The 14,739-nt window shown below is 46.3% G+C and overlaps 2 protein-coding genes across 7 annotated transcripts; both read right to left on the bottom strand.

The window, feature by feature from the left end:
- Nucleotides 1-570: 570 nt before the first annotated feature.
- Nucleotides 571-2,652, bottom strand: LOC133897448 (uncharacterized). 5 transcript variants are annotated; one of them, XM_062338182.1, is made up of 5 exons: nucleotides 2,430-2,652; nucleotides 2,239-2,270; nucleotides 1,206-1,256; nucleotides 994-1,100; nucleotides 571-733 (listed from the first exon to the last, which is right to left on the bottom strand). In XM_062338182.1, the coding sequence occupies exons 1-5, from the start codon at nucleotides 2,498-2,500 to the stop codon at nucleotides 725-727; spliced, it is 270 nt and encodes an 89-aa protein (XP_062194166.1). In that variant the 5' UTR covers nucleotides 2,501-2,652; the 3' UTR covers nucleotides 571-724. The 5 variants fall into 5 exon arrangements, 2 of the variants coding, with proteins under 2 accessions (XP_062194166.1, XP_062194165.1); XR_009905905.1 differs by lacking the exon at nucleotides 571-733 and adding an exon at nucleotides 1,634-1,729 and having other exon boundaries at nucleotides 777-1,100; XR_009905906.1 differs by lacking the exon at nucleotides 571-733 and adding an exon at nucleotides 1,634-1,729 and having other exon boundaries at nucleotides 777-1,100; nucleotides 1,206-1,251.
- Nucleotides 2,653-5,689: 3,037 nt separating this feature from the next.
- On the bottom strand, nucleotides 5,690-10,098 carry LOC133897447 (uncharacterized). 2 transcript variants are annotated; one of them, XM_062338180.1, is made up of 7 exons: nucleotides 9,458-10,098; nucleotides 9,209-9,327; nucleotides 7,500-8,321; nucleotides 7,102-7,414; nucleotides 6,682-6,847; nucleotides 6,227-6,329; nucleotides 5,690-6,108 (listed from the first exon to the last, which is right to left on the bottom strand). In XM_062338180.1, exons 1-7 carry the CDS (start codon nucleotides 9,872-9,874, stop codon nucleotides 5,991-5,993), a joined length of 2,058 nt encoding a protein of 685 aa, XP_062194164.1. In that variant the 5' UTR covers nucleotides 9,875-10,098; the 3' UTR covers nucleotides 5,690-5,990. The 2 variants fall into 2 exon arrangements, with proteins under 2 accessions (XP_062194164.1, XP_062194163.1); XM_062338179.1 differs by having other exon boundaries at nucleotides 7,500-8,339; nucleotides 9,458-10,097.
- Between the last annotated feature and the right edge of the window lie 4,641 nt (nucleotides 10,099-14,739).

Here is a 14,739-nt window from a genome sequence, read left to right as displayed (position 1 = left end):
CTAGGTAACAAGACTTAGATCCAAAAGATTTCACCTGAGCGAACCACCAGCTTGGATTGTCATATCCACCTTGCCAGATATAGGTTCCAAAAGATTTCAGCAAAGCAAACTCTAGTCTAAGATCAACTCACAGAGCCCAGCGCATTACAGTGTACATTGCTCAGCTTCCTGTCAGTTGATTACAGACTACACATTTGATATAGAACTCTTTCATCTGAAACTTTTAAGCACACAAATCTACTAGCAACTGCCAAGCTGCATTTCTACTTTTCTAGACCGCAGCTGTCATCTACTGAAATCCAGAGGAGCTATCCTCTGCAATGTAGTATTTCAATTGTGCTAGAGCGGCTGAGCTCCATTATACGAGTGAAACATATTACCGACTGTTTGTCGGTACGGCATCGGAAGAACATTGCTGCAGCTGTTGAATCCCATTGTTTAAGGGAATTAAATTACTTGGGGGCGGCCCCAGTATTCCCTTGCCAAGGTGAGGAGCTACTGGCAACTGAAGCCATAGAATGTGCACAAACTGACTACTAGACTGGGTGGGGCCTTGCTGTTATCAGGAGCAAGAGTGCGCAAATCAGCAGTAGTTGTAGCATTAACATGTTCCACATCGTGTACACCATGCTTTGCTCTCTTTCGGAATGCGTATCTGCTCTCTGGGCTAAGTTGTGCCTTCCGATTTCTCTTGGCATGCTTGAAGCAGGGTTTGCTGGCTAACTCATCTGGGCTAAGGCGCGCAAACAAAAGGGTCTTCAGCTTTGATGTGCCGATTTTTAAAAAAGAGCTTAAGTATTTTACTAAACGTGTGGGTGCGAAGAAGAGCTGATTGAATATACTAAGAAATGATCATAAGACATGTTCTTATAGAACCAAATATGAAAACTAACTTGCACTGCAACAATAATAAGACACGTTCTTATAGATCCAAATGTAAAAAATAACTTGCCCCGCAAACATAAGTAGAATGTGAACCATAAAGTTACTCACTTTACTCATCAATGATGCAAACAGTTCAGCTACAGATTCCGTATTGCTGCTCCCAAATCCCTTAAACAGTCCGATATTCCTCTCAACACTTGCAACATCTAAACCATCTGCAAGGGCAAGAATGAAGACAGTAATCTTTGGTCAGAATTAGATATTTAGCAGAATAATGATACTACAAGCAAAAACAAAGAGCAAGCATGATAGAAGATAACCTTTTAACAAGGCAGAGAACGGTGGAAATATTGGAGGATGTCGGGTCTGCACTGCACATTGCAAAGATTCAATCTCAACTTATTCAGATAAAGAAATCAAATAAGTATTAAATGCTGTGCTTATCTGCTTAGCCATGCATCTAATGAGCCACTACTCAAAATATCCACTATCATAAAGGAAAACGGAACAAAATACATTCAGGTACGTAGCATGAAGTTTAACATCCAACTCCAGCATTTGTTAATAATAAAAGATATTATTTATAAGCTACTTAATAATTTTCATCTTCCTTTCTATACAAACGAAGCCAACGATTGTGTCTTCAAACGTACAAATGATTAGTAGGTCACTAATCAAAACAAATGTTAGGGGGTATGGTTCCTTGTAATTTATTAAACAAACCGAAATAATAATAAATCCATGGTACCTGCAAATGGAAAGCGACTAATGAAATGATTGACATCGAGCTCATTGTTAGCTCTCTAGGGTTGTTCAGATCATGTACCTTAGCCCAGAACTTAACCTGATGAATAAATGGAAAAAAGGAAAAGATATTGTTGTCACATAGTTTTAACTTGATCACATGGCTTTGCTAAGTTATATCCAGGGAGATAAAACATGAACATGTACTAATCGGGAAGACAAAGAAGAATGAAATAGGGGCATGGTTATAACTTGTAAATGAAATAGGTATAGACTAGTTGACAAAAGGAATGGCAGATAGGAGTCGGATAGAGCTTTGAAATTTCTTGCACGTACACAAGCAGCAACATACATGCACTCATGTTACAATGAGCTTTGTAATAATCAATTATATTCGCATCCCCACGGTCCGTCGCAGTAAAATTATTTGAGGACCGAATTTTACATCTGAGAAGAAGGAACGGAGGAAATATATTTTCTTTATTTAATTATTACTCAAGCGCAGGGGCCATTAGTATACCTGAACAGCTAAAGCAAACCTGGGGCACAAAATGGCAGGGCGCAGTAGATGTTGGAAGCAAAGAAAAAATGTGTAGTAATATAAGGTACCTTGGGAATCCCATGCGCTTACATCACTGGATCTGCAATGCAGCATTGGAAGAGAGAAATCACTACAGCAGGAGCAGCAGAATACGAAATGCACAACGAACTCCGTGAGAGGGAAGGGAAGGGATCAAGGGAAGCGAACCAAATGGTCATCTAAAGATTTGGGAGAGAGAGGGAGAGGAGACGAACTCAACTGAGAGGAGTCGTCGTCATCGGAAGTAGAGGAGACGCTGCCCGCCGGAGAAGGTGGACAAGCCACCACCATATGACGGAGCCCGGAGGAGGATTCGATTCACTCCTCTTCCTTCCGCCCGCGGAGGGTGGGCAGTGACATGGCTGTATTCTGTAAGCCCCTCTCTCTTTTTTAAATAGAATGGAGTATACTAGCTCTTCGTTATATATGGCTGTATTCTGTAAATCCTTCTCTCTTTTTTGAAATAGAGTGGAGTATACTTAGCCCTTCGTTACATAAAACTGAACTTGGAGTTAAGAGTGATATCTCGTAATTTGATTTTAAATAAGATTTAAAAAGTCGAAGATTATTTGTTAAGTTATCTTCTAATTTTTTTATTTAATTTTATTAGTAAAACAGGTTCTATATTCATAGCCGGTAATAATATAGGGTAACTACAGAACGAAAGTGAATAATAAAATTAGGTAAATTATCTAATTTTTAGGGATTTTTATTACATAAGAGGAGAGTAAGGAAAGAGATGACGTGAGAATCAACTTGTGTTAGGAGTATATTACTAATTAAAGAAAAGGTTATTAATAGGGGTGATGCTATATTTCAATTGTCTAGTTTTCCCTTTTTTTCATTTGACATATAGCGTCCCTGTGGATCTTCAATCTCCAGCTGTCGATGTATCAGGAACCGGGGATCCCTGAGTCCCGAGGTCAGGTCAGCCGTCCGCCACGTGTCACCATCCTGCGAGGTCCCTCCTGCGGGATGAGGAAAATCTAAGTTCCGGGAAGAAAGTGCTCGGGGAGGTTCCCGGTCGCCCCCGAGCACCCCAGTCCCCCGATGATCAGAAGAGCTAAGTTCCGGGAGAGAGCGCTCGGGGGGCTGCGTGCGGCAGCCCCCGAGCGCTCGGTTCCCCGAGGGTCAGTGCAAAAGTGCTCGGGGTTGCACGTGGCAGCCCCCGAGCACTTGGTTCCCCGAAGGTTCGAGCAAAAGCGCTCGGGAGAGAGTGCCCGGGTTTGCACGTGGCAGCCCCCGAGCACTTGGTGCCCCGACGACCCAGAAGGGCCCCCGAGGGGCCCGCCGACGAGGTGTCAACCAGTCAGAGGTCCGAGGCCGTATTTAATGGGCGTGCGCGGCCTGACATCCTGATATCCCCAACTGCTCCCGCCGCAGTGTCAGTCCCTGCCAAGCTTTGGCAGAGAGGCGTGGGGCCATTAATTACACGGGTCCCGTCCCGTATCATCCGGTGTATCTCGGGATAACGTTGCCAGGATCAAGGCGTTCCGCCTGCCACCCTGCCGTGGCAGAGGAACAAGACAGGGTGGGCGCACCGGGTGCCTCTGTGGCTGCTCGGTGGGCCCTCTCAACGACGCCCGGCGCCAGGGCGTCCACAGTGACGAGTGACCGGACGCGCGCCACATTTTTCCACCGCCCTTGTCACTTCGCCCAGAGGAAATGATGATGCCTTTCTCAGTCGTGGCGTCTGGGAACTTGTGCCCCTTCTTTCCCGTTCGGGGTATGTCGTGGCCGGCGAGTGCATAAAAGGATGGACACACAGGAGGAGAAAAAAGACTAAGTTAACAGAAGAAGAGAGTCAACCAAGCCAACAGACGAAGTCATCACAAGCAAGCCTGAGCAGAGCTCCGGCCGAAGAATAAGGAGCCTCAAGCTCTTAGCTAGACAATACACTCTTGTAACCAGACATATTCCTTGAGGGATCCCCCTCAGGGAAAGTTATTGCATCCATACAGGAGTAGGGTATTACGCCCCTGTGCGGCCCGAACCTGTCTAAACTCTGGTGCATTTACTTCCCTTTGCACTAGGTCGATCCTCCCCCACCACCGGCTGTTGCATTTATTTCCGCTTCCATTTATTTCTCCGACGAACTTATTCAGGATCATCCCCCCCGGCCGAATCTCTAAAAAGGGATCTCTCGGGATCCCTACGACAGGAGTTCACTCTCCGACACCAGCCATCTCTGTCTCACGTCTTTTTCTCTCACCACGTCAGTGTCTCGTGTGCTTGCCCTACCACGCCACGCTAACCCGGCGCCGCTAGGCCACATCCTTGCCTCCCCTGTCGTCGGCACCGACAACTGGTTGTCCTTCGCCACCCGCGAGCAATGGTGTCCCCACACCCACCTGCCGACCTCCCGCTAACCCCGGAGCGATAACCCCACCGTTGTCATTGTGTTCACACGGTCGGCTGATCGGATCGCAAATTTCAAACATCTGAAAATTAGGAGGTGCATATTAATATATTGTACATTCAAGCTAACCAACTCCCTAACACAACTCAAACTCGGCATCCGCACAATGATTGTTCTGACGAAGAAGGATTCGATGAATGACCTTGACCGAGATGAGAAAGAAGAAATGGTTAAGCATTTAGGGCCTGTTTGGTATGGTTCTGGATTCTCCAGAAATGTTTTGATTCTAATTTCTCGCTGAAAATATTTATCTAGTGAATAAAAATTACTTTGTGCAATCATTTGACTAGTTGAATTAATTCTGATTATCAAGAGAGGATGACATTTGTAAATGAGAAAGAGGTGATTCAGAAATAGAAGAAACAAGTTTTTTCATATTTCTCCCTCGTTGTGTAAAAAAAGAGAAATATTTATCATGTTTTAAATTTAAATCACTTACCAAAAGTACAATTTAGCAAATATTCTACTGGTTCTACCAGAATCTGAAACGTCGGATGTAGGTTATGTGGGAGAGCATCGATCCTTTGCAAGAGATGGTCCTTTAGTTTTCAGATATCTCCCTGCTTAAGAGGAAATGGCAGGGAGATCAGAAATGTGCCTTCTGCAAATGAAACGAGACCATTTCACCATCTATTTTTTGGATGTAATGTGGCTAAATATGTTAGGAGTTTGGTGGGATATGTTATTGCGTAGGCCTGAATCAATTGACCAATACTTCATTTGGACGCAGCGTTTCTTACCTCAAGGCAAACAGCTGCATATGGTTGGTTTGGCTGCCATTTGTTGAGCCATGTGGAGATTGAGGAACAAAGCTTGTTTTCGAAAAGAAATTTGTAAGATCTACTGAGATTATTTGTTATGCTTACCCCTTTTTGAAACATTGGCCAGGATTGCAAAAGGGTGAACAAGTGTTGCTCCATGGAGCTCAATTCTTCACAATAAGGCTGCTGCTGCCTGGAAGGACGAAATCGTTCTTCATCAGCTTGTACTTGTTGTTTATGTACTGCAACGCAAATGTGTATTTAATTTCAAACAACATTATCATGAGCAGAAAGCACGGGTGCCTCGAGGAAGCACAGCCAGCACTCACAGTAATTTTCCCTTTTCATGCTCAACCCATCAGTTGTCAAATAAATTAGTGACTTCCCACGGTCCAATCAGAGCACTTCTGCCACACCCAAAACCATATCTTACACCAGGGCAGCCCAGAAACCAAAAAAAAAAAAAGCATTAGAGAGATTGGACGGGTACACACCCCAATAACCAAAAATTGAATATAATCATACACCCACTAACCACAACTGCACACTTCAGCCCAAAAAAAACCATGTTTCCTGTATCTCCTTTCTTTCTTTCTTGTATCTACATGATGAAGTATGCTCGGATCACCTCAATTATGGGCGCACGGCACAGCGGGCATTTGCCTCCACCTCGAACCAATTCATTCGCGCATTTTGAACAGGTGCACATGTGCCCGCATCTGATAGTTAACACCCAAAACAATCATAGTTAGCACCATGCGGGAAGTATTTAGTTCTATCTACTACCATCAACAACTTCCATCGGATAATATAGTGGGGCAAGTAAAAAAGTCAAACCTGTACAAGAGAGAATCAATTGGATTCTCACAGCATATACAGCAGGTTCCCTTTCTCACATTAATCCATTTTGAACCATCGTCAATAATTTCTTTCCTTTCCCCTGAAATATTAAATGCATAACTTAGCGGATGTATGACAAGGGAGATTGCTACTGAAACACAACATGCTAAGCATTAGGTCATTTTGAAATACTATAATTTGAAACATAAGATCCTCAAAACTGTGATTGGTAAACACAAGAGAGGCCAGTAAAACTATACACACATGTAAAGATGCTCAAAATTGCTTCCATGACTAAAAAGCTACACCAAGGGCAGCTGGCAATTTTCAAAGGTGCGATTACATACACATGTAAAGATGCTCAAAATTGCTTCCATGACTTCCTCTCCAAATTAACACAAATAACCACCCTGGAGGAAATGTAGCAAACAGGAGCGTGCTGAGCTACTAACCTTGCTCCCCAATGAAGCGATTCAAGGCCGCAGAAACTTCTTGCCTTACAGAACGCTGCAACTCTAGCTGCATATCCATGCAAGCTTCCAACATCCTTTGCATATGGCTCATGCCTTGCTGAAGTCTAGCCATATCAGCCCTTAGATCATTAATGGCCTCCCATTCCTGGACAAACAAACCAAAAGAAATATGAACCTTTAACACACATAAGCAACTGCGAATTGCACATGGAAAATATCCCAAAAGTCATCTAAAAGAAAAGGCTGAATGCAGTATACTACTATTAATACAGTATCCTATCCAATATGGTTTATCAATTCACTGTACGAATAGATGCATCCAAATCACCAAAAGGATGAACAAAGCAAAATAAAAATAACACTGTCTGCGTGATAAAAATAGCATAGACAATAGCTCACGATATCAGAAGAAGAACGATGGATGTTCTGCCTGATCCAATTATTACGATGCAACTCTGAATGCCAAAGTGGCTGACGAGGAGGCATAGGTGGAGTTGGTATCACTACAGGAGGCCTATCAACTGTATGATGCAGTTCATGGTCCTCATCACCTCTTTGCTGCTCCTGACTTTGCTCTGGTGAGTTAGGGGCAGGAGTTGTTCCTTCCAGATCCCAAGGGAGAGGACCACGACCTTGCCGTTCAACATATGACCGGATAAGTCGGTCTAAGTTTTCACGAAAAGCACTGTGAAGAAGATTAGAAACGCTCCTTCTGCATAATAAAGACTATTTCAGTATTTAGACTAAACTACAAATAAATTGCTTGTACCAACTTTCTTTAAACGAGAAACAATAACCTGCTTAGAAGTTCCCTCAGTTCTGTGCTGTACACATTATCATCATCCCCAGGGACGAACATATTAGCTCTTCTAATAAGAGCAGCATCATGGTCAATTGGTTGGTCAGAATTATTATCATGCCAATTATCTGCAGTATCATTAGACTCATCATCATCATGCCACTCTTCATTCACTTCAGGGAGATGATCATCACTTAGCCACTCATCATATACTTCTATAGGATGATCGTCTCCACTCCACTCCCCATGTGATTCCTGAAGGTGATTATTATCATGCAGCTCTTCAAGCACTGCAGGAAGGTTATTACTGCCATGCTGCTCTTCGTGTGCTTCAGGAAGATTATCATCACTGGTTGACTCTTCGTGTGCTTCAGGAAGATTATCATCACTAATTGACTCTTCGTGCGCTTCTGGATGAGGATCATCTTGACCATCTCCAACCTCTGACCCCTCACGAGATGAACTGTTGTCTGCATTTTCATGCCAAATTCTTTCAGATTCCTCTCCGGTCACAGTATGGGAAAACTGTTGCCAAACTCTTCTCTCCTGTTCCAAATCTTCCTGCCAACTTTCTTCTTGACTATGAGGCCCATACAAGCCTTCAGCAATGCTAGGGGTGTTACTTTCAAATCCTGATGCTGTTTCTGTACCTTCAATTTGCTGGAGCTCGACACTCTCGCTTGTCTGTTGATGTCTCTCCTGAGTATCTTGAGAAGTAGTAGGGTTTGATTCAGAGTGCTCAATTGCAGATAGTTCAACATTGTGAGCTGAAGAAGCATCCGATTGGCTTACTGCTTGACCCCGGACAAGATTCTCCAATCTGAAGCGGAACTCTTCTCTAGTTATTAAAATTAATGAGTATTATTATTTTACTTAGCATATGACGAAACTTAGTAACATTATAAGCATTATAAAAGTACATTTTAACTGGACTAACTATACTCATTCAAAAAGGAAGTGAAGCACCAGCTTAAAATTACCAAACGTAATAGGAGGAGAACGAAGAAGTACATAACACAAGTAATGAATTGCATGGCTAGCTTAAATTTTGATGTATTCGTATCTTTGAACTACCAAAACCAAATAACTATGCTGGCATAGTAATAGAACTTATCATGCAAATGCTTGCATGTTTCTACATATATGCAGCAGTATTATGTACACATGTGTTCCTTACGCTAAAATGGGCCCAACTGTCAAATATGGCAAGCAGGTAAAAAAAATTGGGGGGGGGGGGGGGGTACAGCCTGGATAGCTTTCAAGTTTCAAACATTTACGAACAAATTTCTAGTGTCCTTTTGAACAAAGATAAAAAAACAATCTGAGCAACACTGATATGCAACTGAGCACCAATCGCGTGGTTAATAAAATTTTACACTAAAAACACACAAGTTTCATCCTTTATCTACATCACATAACCCTCAATAACACTGACTATTCTTTGTATACTCTCTCTCTGTTTGAAGAAGAACATTTGCAAATAAACAGAAAAGCTAAATGTAGCAGCAGCAGCAGCAGAAGCAACAAGAACTCATTATAAGATGTAAACCCCCCAACCACAGCAGCAGAATGTTATGACAATGACCCATTGGTCCAGTATAAACTTGCATTTATTCGAACAAAAACGAAGCAGAAAAAGATAATGTCCATTAAGGAGCAGCACTGCAGCAGTATCAACACGCGAGCTTCATACATAATGCGTCATACCTCAAACCAGAGACAGGATGCCGTTGCCGCAGCTGCCCTAGCTCCCTTGCGGCAACCGACGGCGGCCTCCTCTCCTCTGGCAAACCGCCATTGCGCAGAAACCTGCCCCGGAGCAGCGCCTGTGGTAAGATAGAAATTCTGGCCGTATCAGGTTATCCGGAACGAAAAGCAAAGCAGGACACTCAAGTAAGCAAGTAATGGAACAGTGGGTTGGGTTGGGTTGGGTTGGAATGAATAAGAAGCACCGACGTGGATTCGGTTGCGGTGCGGGAATTCGGAGACGGCGCGGTGCTGGGAGAGGCGCTGGAGCTCGGCGTGGCGGTCGGCTGCCATTCGCATGACGAGCTCGAGGCGCGCCTGGCGGCCGCGGATCCGGAGGACGTCCCTGCGCGCGTGGTCAGCGGGCGCGGAGGGCGGTGGAGTGGTGTCGTCGTCGCGGGCGGCCATGTGGACCCACTCGCGGACGAGGCGCACCCGGTCTCGCTCGATCTCGCCGAGCCAGGAGGAAGAGGCGCGCGAGATCTGCGCGCAGCGGGCGAGGTCGGGGGAGCCCTCGCGGCTGGATCCGGCGTCCCAGTCGCTGTCGCTGCGGGGCTCGGAGGGCTCGCGGCGGCGGCGCGGGGTCATCTCGGGGAGAGAGGGAGATGGGAGCGGGACATCGCCCATCGCCGGCGGCGGCGAGGCATGGGGCGGCGGGGGCTTTGATTTGGCTGGGCTACAGCCAAGTCAATCCATCTGAGCAGAGGGAGAGAAGACGACGATTTGGGAGGCAGGCAAGTCGGCGGAGGAGACGACGGCGACGGAGCCTGGTGCTGCCGTGCTGCTGGTGCTGGAGTCGAAGCAAGCAGTCCAGCTCCCTTCTCTTCTTCCAAAGGCCAAGCCTTCCATTTTTTCCATTTAAAAAAAACAAAATAAAAAATGGCATAGAAAATCTGGAGGGAAAACTAAATTTTCTAAGATGGTTTTTGCCTACACTATAAGATACTTATTTTTATTTAGGAACATACTAGTCCAGGTGTCGTAAACTATTCTTTAGACCTCCAATCCAGTTGTCCAATTCTACAATTTTCTAAATATCAGCCAAAAGTTCTCGACAAGGAAACTACATATTATATCATTATTTATACATAACAGAATGGTTCATCAACGTATGAACTTTTTCCTTTTTCAGATGACGTTGTCGGTTATATTAATCATCCTTGCTCGGTAACCAAATCGTCGTCTCCTCTTTCTCTCTAGCGTGCAAGTTCATCCAACTTCCAAGAGTTCACGACATTCTAAACCAACCAAACAATTTCTTTGTGTGTTTCTAAGGGAAAGTTTTCCCTTTTACCACGTATATTCTCTTTTTTTTCATGAAAAAGCGGGCTTTCTATATTTTTTCATCATTCTGTTAGTGCTCATTTATCTTTCGTTTTTTTTTGTCATTGTCGCCAGCTCAACGTAAGTTGACCATTAAGAAAATAAAGATAACTTCAAAAATATCAGTAATTATTGTAAATCAAGAAAATAAACTTCATTAAAAAAAGAACAACCCTATTTTAACAGATTATAAAGATTTTTATCTTAAAACTCTTACATATTAAATAAACTAAGCACTCATCCTCATCACCACTAAAACTATAGCACAATGCTCTCATATGGATGACATAAGGGGCTCAAATGGTTGTTTCAACCTCTCCTATATCCTTACCTCTCTATTTATTGGCTAGAAAATTTAACCCCTAAGTTTCCTAGCTTTTTCCCAAAACACTCCTCTCTTATAGTACACTTCTACCTATTATCGATGGTATTTTAGTCTATTTTCTTCTTCATTCATCGGACTGTCGCGCCGCTTTTACAACTTATCTTTGCCTCAACGCAAGCTTCGCGATGGTGCCACGTACTCCTCCAGTCCTCCCATGATTTTAAGGCCAAATCGTGAAACCCTAGCACGCTTCTCAAAGCGTGACTAGCCGCCACTTGCTTCCACCTGAAGCTAGCGCTCCGATGATGACGCGTGTCCTTTATCTTGCAATCTTGACCGTCGGTAAGTCTCTCTCACTCCCTATCTTTCAGGTCGTCTTGTCATTTGTACCGGTATCTCCTTCGCTTGATTTTGTCAACACGTCATCTTCATCCTCTGTTTCATGCTTTGCTTGACCTTCATGTGTACAACTTGGATCACTCTTGACTTCTCCTGGCCCTCCTTGATCATCCAGCACCAAGCACCCGCTTAGCCCCGATCACCCGCCGTCGACCGTCAAGTTGCATCCGTCACCTGCACACTTTGAAACAAGCAAACACATTTCTCCACACTCCAAAAGCATCTTCAGATTAGCATTAAATCAAAAACTTCAACTCAGAGCATATCCTGCAGAAAACGTGAACATTGGATGTTCCGATGTGTTCTACTTCTGAACACCGGACCATCCGGTGACTGTAACACTATCTGTTCCAGGAAATTTTTTCTCTCCTCAAGAAAAGATCTGGTGAAAGCTTCCGGTGATCTCATGTCCATCACCGAATAATCTGGTGTGTGCTAATCCACCGAACCACCCGTCTACAACCTCTCTGTAATAAAAGGTTCGGTGTATTCTCCGAGTTCACAATAACAGCATCAGACTATCCGACGTACACAATCAAACATGGCGTCAAAAATCTTCTCTTTGTAGAAAATACTTCAGCGCTCTCAAAGTCCATTACCGGACCATCCGGTGTTTTCTTTCATTTCCGCTTCAGCACTGAAAATGCTCCGGTGACACCCTCCGGTGTAGCCACCACACTCACCAGACCTTCCGGTGCATTGATCTCCAATTTTGCCCCAAAAATTGCTCTCTGCAAGTGTCGGTGTATCAGGAACCGGGGGTCCCTGAGTCCCGAGGCCAGGCCAACCGTCCGCCACGTGTCACCATCCCGTGAGGTTCCCCCTGCGAGATGAGGAAAGTCTAAGTTCCGGGAGAAGGTGCCCGGGGCCACAGTCCTTGGTCCCCGAGCACCCCAGTCCCCCGATGACCCGCAGAGTCTAAGTACCGGGAAGAAAGTGCTCGGGGAGGTGTCCGGTCACCCCCGAGCACCCTAGTCCCCCGACGATCAGAAGAGCTAAGTTCCGGGAGAGAGTGCTCGGGGGCTGCGCGCAGCAGTCCCTGGGCGCACAGTTCCCCGAGGGTCAGTGTAAAGTGCTCGGGAGAGAGTGCTCGGGGTTGCGCGTGGTAGCCCCCGGGCTCTCGGTTCCCCGAAAGATCTGTACCAAAAGTGCTCGGGAGAGAGTGCTCGGGGTTGCGCGTGGCAGCCCCCGGGCTCTCGGTTCCTCGAAGGTTCGTACAAGAGTGCTCGGGGAGGTAAACGGTACCCCCGAGCACCCGGTGCCCCGAGGACGAGGATAAGCATTCTCGGGAGAGAGTGCTCGGGGAGGTGAACAGTACCCCCAAGAACTCGGTGCCCCGACGACCCAGAAAGGCCCCCCGAGGGACCCGCCGATGAGGTGTCAATCAGTCAGAGGTCTGAGGCCGCATTTAATGAGCATGCGCGGCCTGACATTCCCAACTGCTCCCGCCGCAGTGTCAGTTCCTGCCACGTCTAGGCAGAGAGGCGTGGGGCTATTAATTGCACGGGTCCCGTCCCGTGCCATCCGTTGTGTCTCGGGGTAACATCGCCAGGATCAAGGCATTCCGCCTGCCGCCCTGCCGGGGCAGAAGAACAAGACAGGGCGGGCATGCCGGGTAGCTCTGCGGCTGCCCGGTGAGCCCTCTCAACGGCGCCCGTTGCCAGGGCGTTTATGGCGACAAGTGACTGGGCGTGCGCCGCGTTTTCCACCTCTCCGGTCATTTCGCCCAGGCAAAATGATGACGCCTCTCCCAGTCGCGGTGTCTTGGAACTTGTGCCCCCTCCTTCCCGTTCGAGGCATGTCGCGGCCGGCGAACGCATAAAAGAGTTGGCGCACAGAAGAGAAGGGGGACGGCGAAGTAGAAAAAGGAAGAAGAGACCGTAAGCATCGGGCACAGAAGCATCAAGAACAAGACCGTAGTCCCTGCCCAAGAACAAGGAGCCTCAAGCTCTTAGTCAGGCACAATATACTTGTAACCAGCTACATCCTTGAGGGATCTCTCTCAGGACAGTTATTGCATCCATACAGGAGTAGGGTATTACGCCCCCGAGTGGCCCGAACCTGTCTAAACTCCGGTGCATTTACTTCCCTTTGCATTAGATCGATCATCCCCCACCACCGGCCGTTGCATTTACATCCGCTCTCATTCATTTCTCCGACGAACTTATTCAGGATCATCCCCCCGACCGAATCTCTAAAAAGGGGTCTCTCGGGATCCCTGCGATAGGAGTTAATCCTCCGACAGCAAGAAATAGTTCGACGAGTACACACTGCCTATACCAGAACTTCCGGTGAACACTAGAACATCCGATGTTCACCCCGAAACTTCGGATGTGTCGTGTAAAGAATAGTGGGGTCCCCTCGCAGGCGGACCCATACCGGTAAGATATCAGTAGGTGTTGTATGTCACGTTTGTCCGGAACCGTGGTCACCCCGCGCGACCAGCCAGTGACTGCGTGACCAACCAGCGACCATGCAACCAGGCTCTCCGACCAAGCTCCGCGACCAGTCACCAGGTCGCAGGAGCAAACCCCCCTGGTCGCGGGGCAGGTATGTAACTAAACAGTCTAATCACAATAAATGCTTTTTCACTCGAGTGTTCTCCTTCCCCAGGTCCTCTTTCTGGTCGACCGAGGCGTGATCGGCGCAGAGCTATCATGTCCCGTCTTGTAGTATTAAACGCTACAGGACGGCCTGACAGGCATGTCAGGAGGTCTTTTGCAGGTACACAGGTGGCGCGTGGGGACGAGACAGGGCAGTCTGGGCGACCGGGATGGCGTAGGCGATGGAGCGATGGGACAGGCTCTGTAGTGCCGAAGAGCAAGTGGGATGCGTCTACTCTTAGTAATAATGGGCATAGGTGGGAAGCTCTAGCTAGGCCTGGGTCTATGTCATGACTCACGTGTAAATCCTCTCTCCCTCTGATATATAAAGGGAGGAGTACCAGGCTTGTAAAGGGATTCGGCCCAACGAGTAGAAGGCTGGGTAAGAGCATCATCTGTACCCAACTTAGACCATAAGAAAAGAATACACAGGATGTAGGGCTATTACTCTGAGGGGGGCCTGAACCTGGATAATCTTTGATGTTCTTGAGTTGCACATACACAAACAGATTCAGCAGACACATCCCAAACAAAGATCACGCACCCACTGTCCAACATACCTCAGAATCACTGTCAGGGATTTACCCTCGACACGATGTGTGTAATTTTTCTACATACATAGAAGAATTCGCCAATTCCAAACATCGCCAACTCGAGTTAGACAAGAACGAGAACAAGCATCCATAGACACATGCTAACCAAGTTTAAGATACATCAACTGTTGTCAATGTCTCATCACATGTAAACCAAGGCACTTCTCCATTTGGTTTCTGAGATCCAAGTACTCAGGTTTCACCAAAGTTCTTCACCACGGCTCGTCTTCCTAGTCACTTGGGCACTGC

The sequence above is a fragment of the Phragmites australis genome, chromosome 17 (genome assembly GCF_958298935.1).
Source record: "Phragmites australis chromosome 17, lpPhrAust1.1, whole genome shotgun sequence".
NCBI lineage: Eukaryota > Viridiplantae > Streptophyta > Magnoliopsida > Poales > Poaceae > Phragmites > Phragmites australis.
Note: the sequence above shows the minus strand (reverse complement) of the source record. Positions and strands in the feature narration are given on the sequence as shown.

What these genes read in the sequence shown, in the direction of transcription:
- LOC133897448 (XM_062338181.1), bottom strand. Translation starts at nt 2,500, where the DNA reads ATGGTGGTGGCTTGTCCACCTTCTCCGGCGGGCAGCGTCTCCTCTACT. An exon ending in GATGACGACGACTCCTCTCA is followed by an intron (nt 2,271 to 2,429) that starts GTTGAGTTCGTC and finishes GCTGCATTGCAG; the next exon opens with ATCCAGTGATGTAAGCGCAT. An exon ending in GTTCTCTGCCTTGTTAAAAG is followed by an intron (nt 1,101 to 1,205) that starts GTTATCTTCTAT and finishes TTGCCCTTGCAG; the next exon opens with ATGGTTTAGATGTTGCAAGT.
- LOC133897447 (XM_062338179.1), bottom strand. Translation starts at nt 9,874, where the DNA reads ATGGGCGATGTCCCGCTCCCATCTCCCTCTCTCCCCGAGATGACCCCG. An exon ending in CGCACCGCAACCGAATCCAC is followed by an intron (nt 9,328 to 9,457) that starts GTCGGTGCTTCT and finishes ATCTTACCACAG; the next exon opens with GCGCTGCTCCGGGGCAGGTT. An exon ending in CATCCTGTCTCTGGTTTGAG is followed by an intron (nt 8,340 to 9,208) that starts GTATGACGCATT and finishes TTTAATAACTAG; the next exon opens with AGAAGAGTTCCGCTTCAGAT.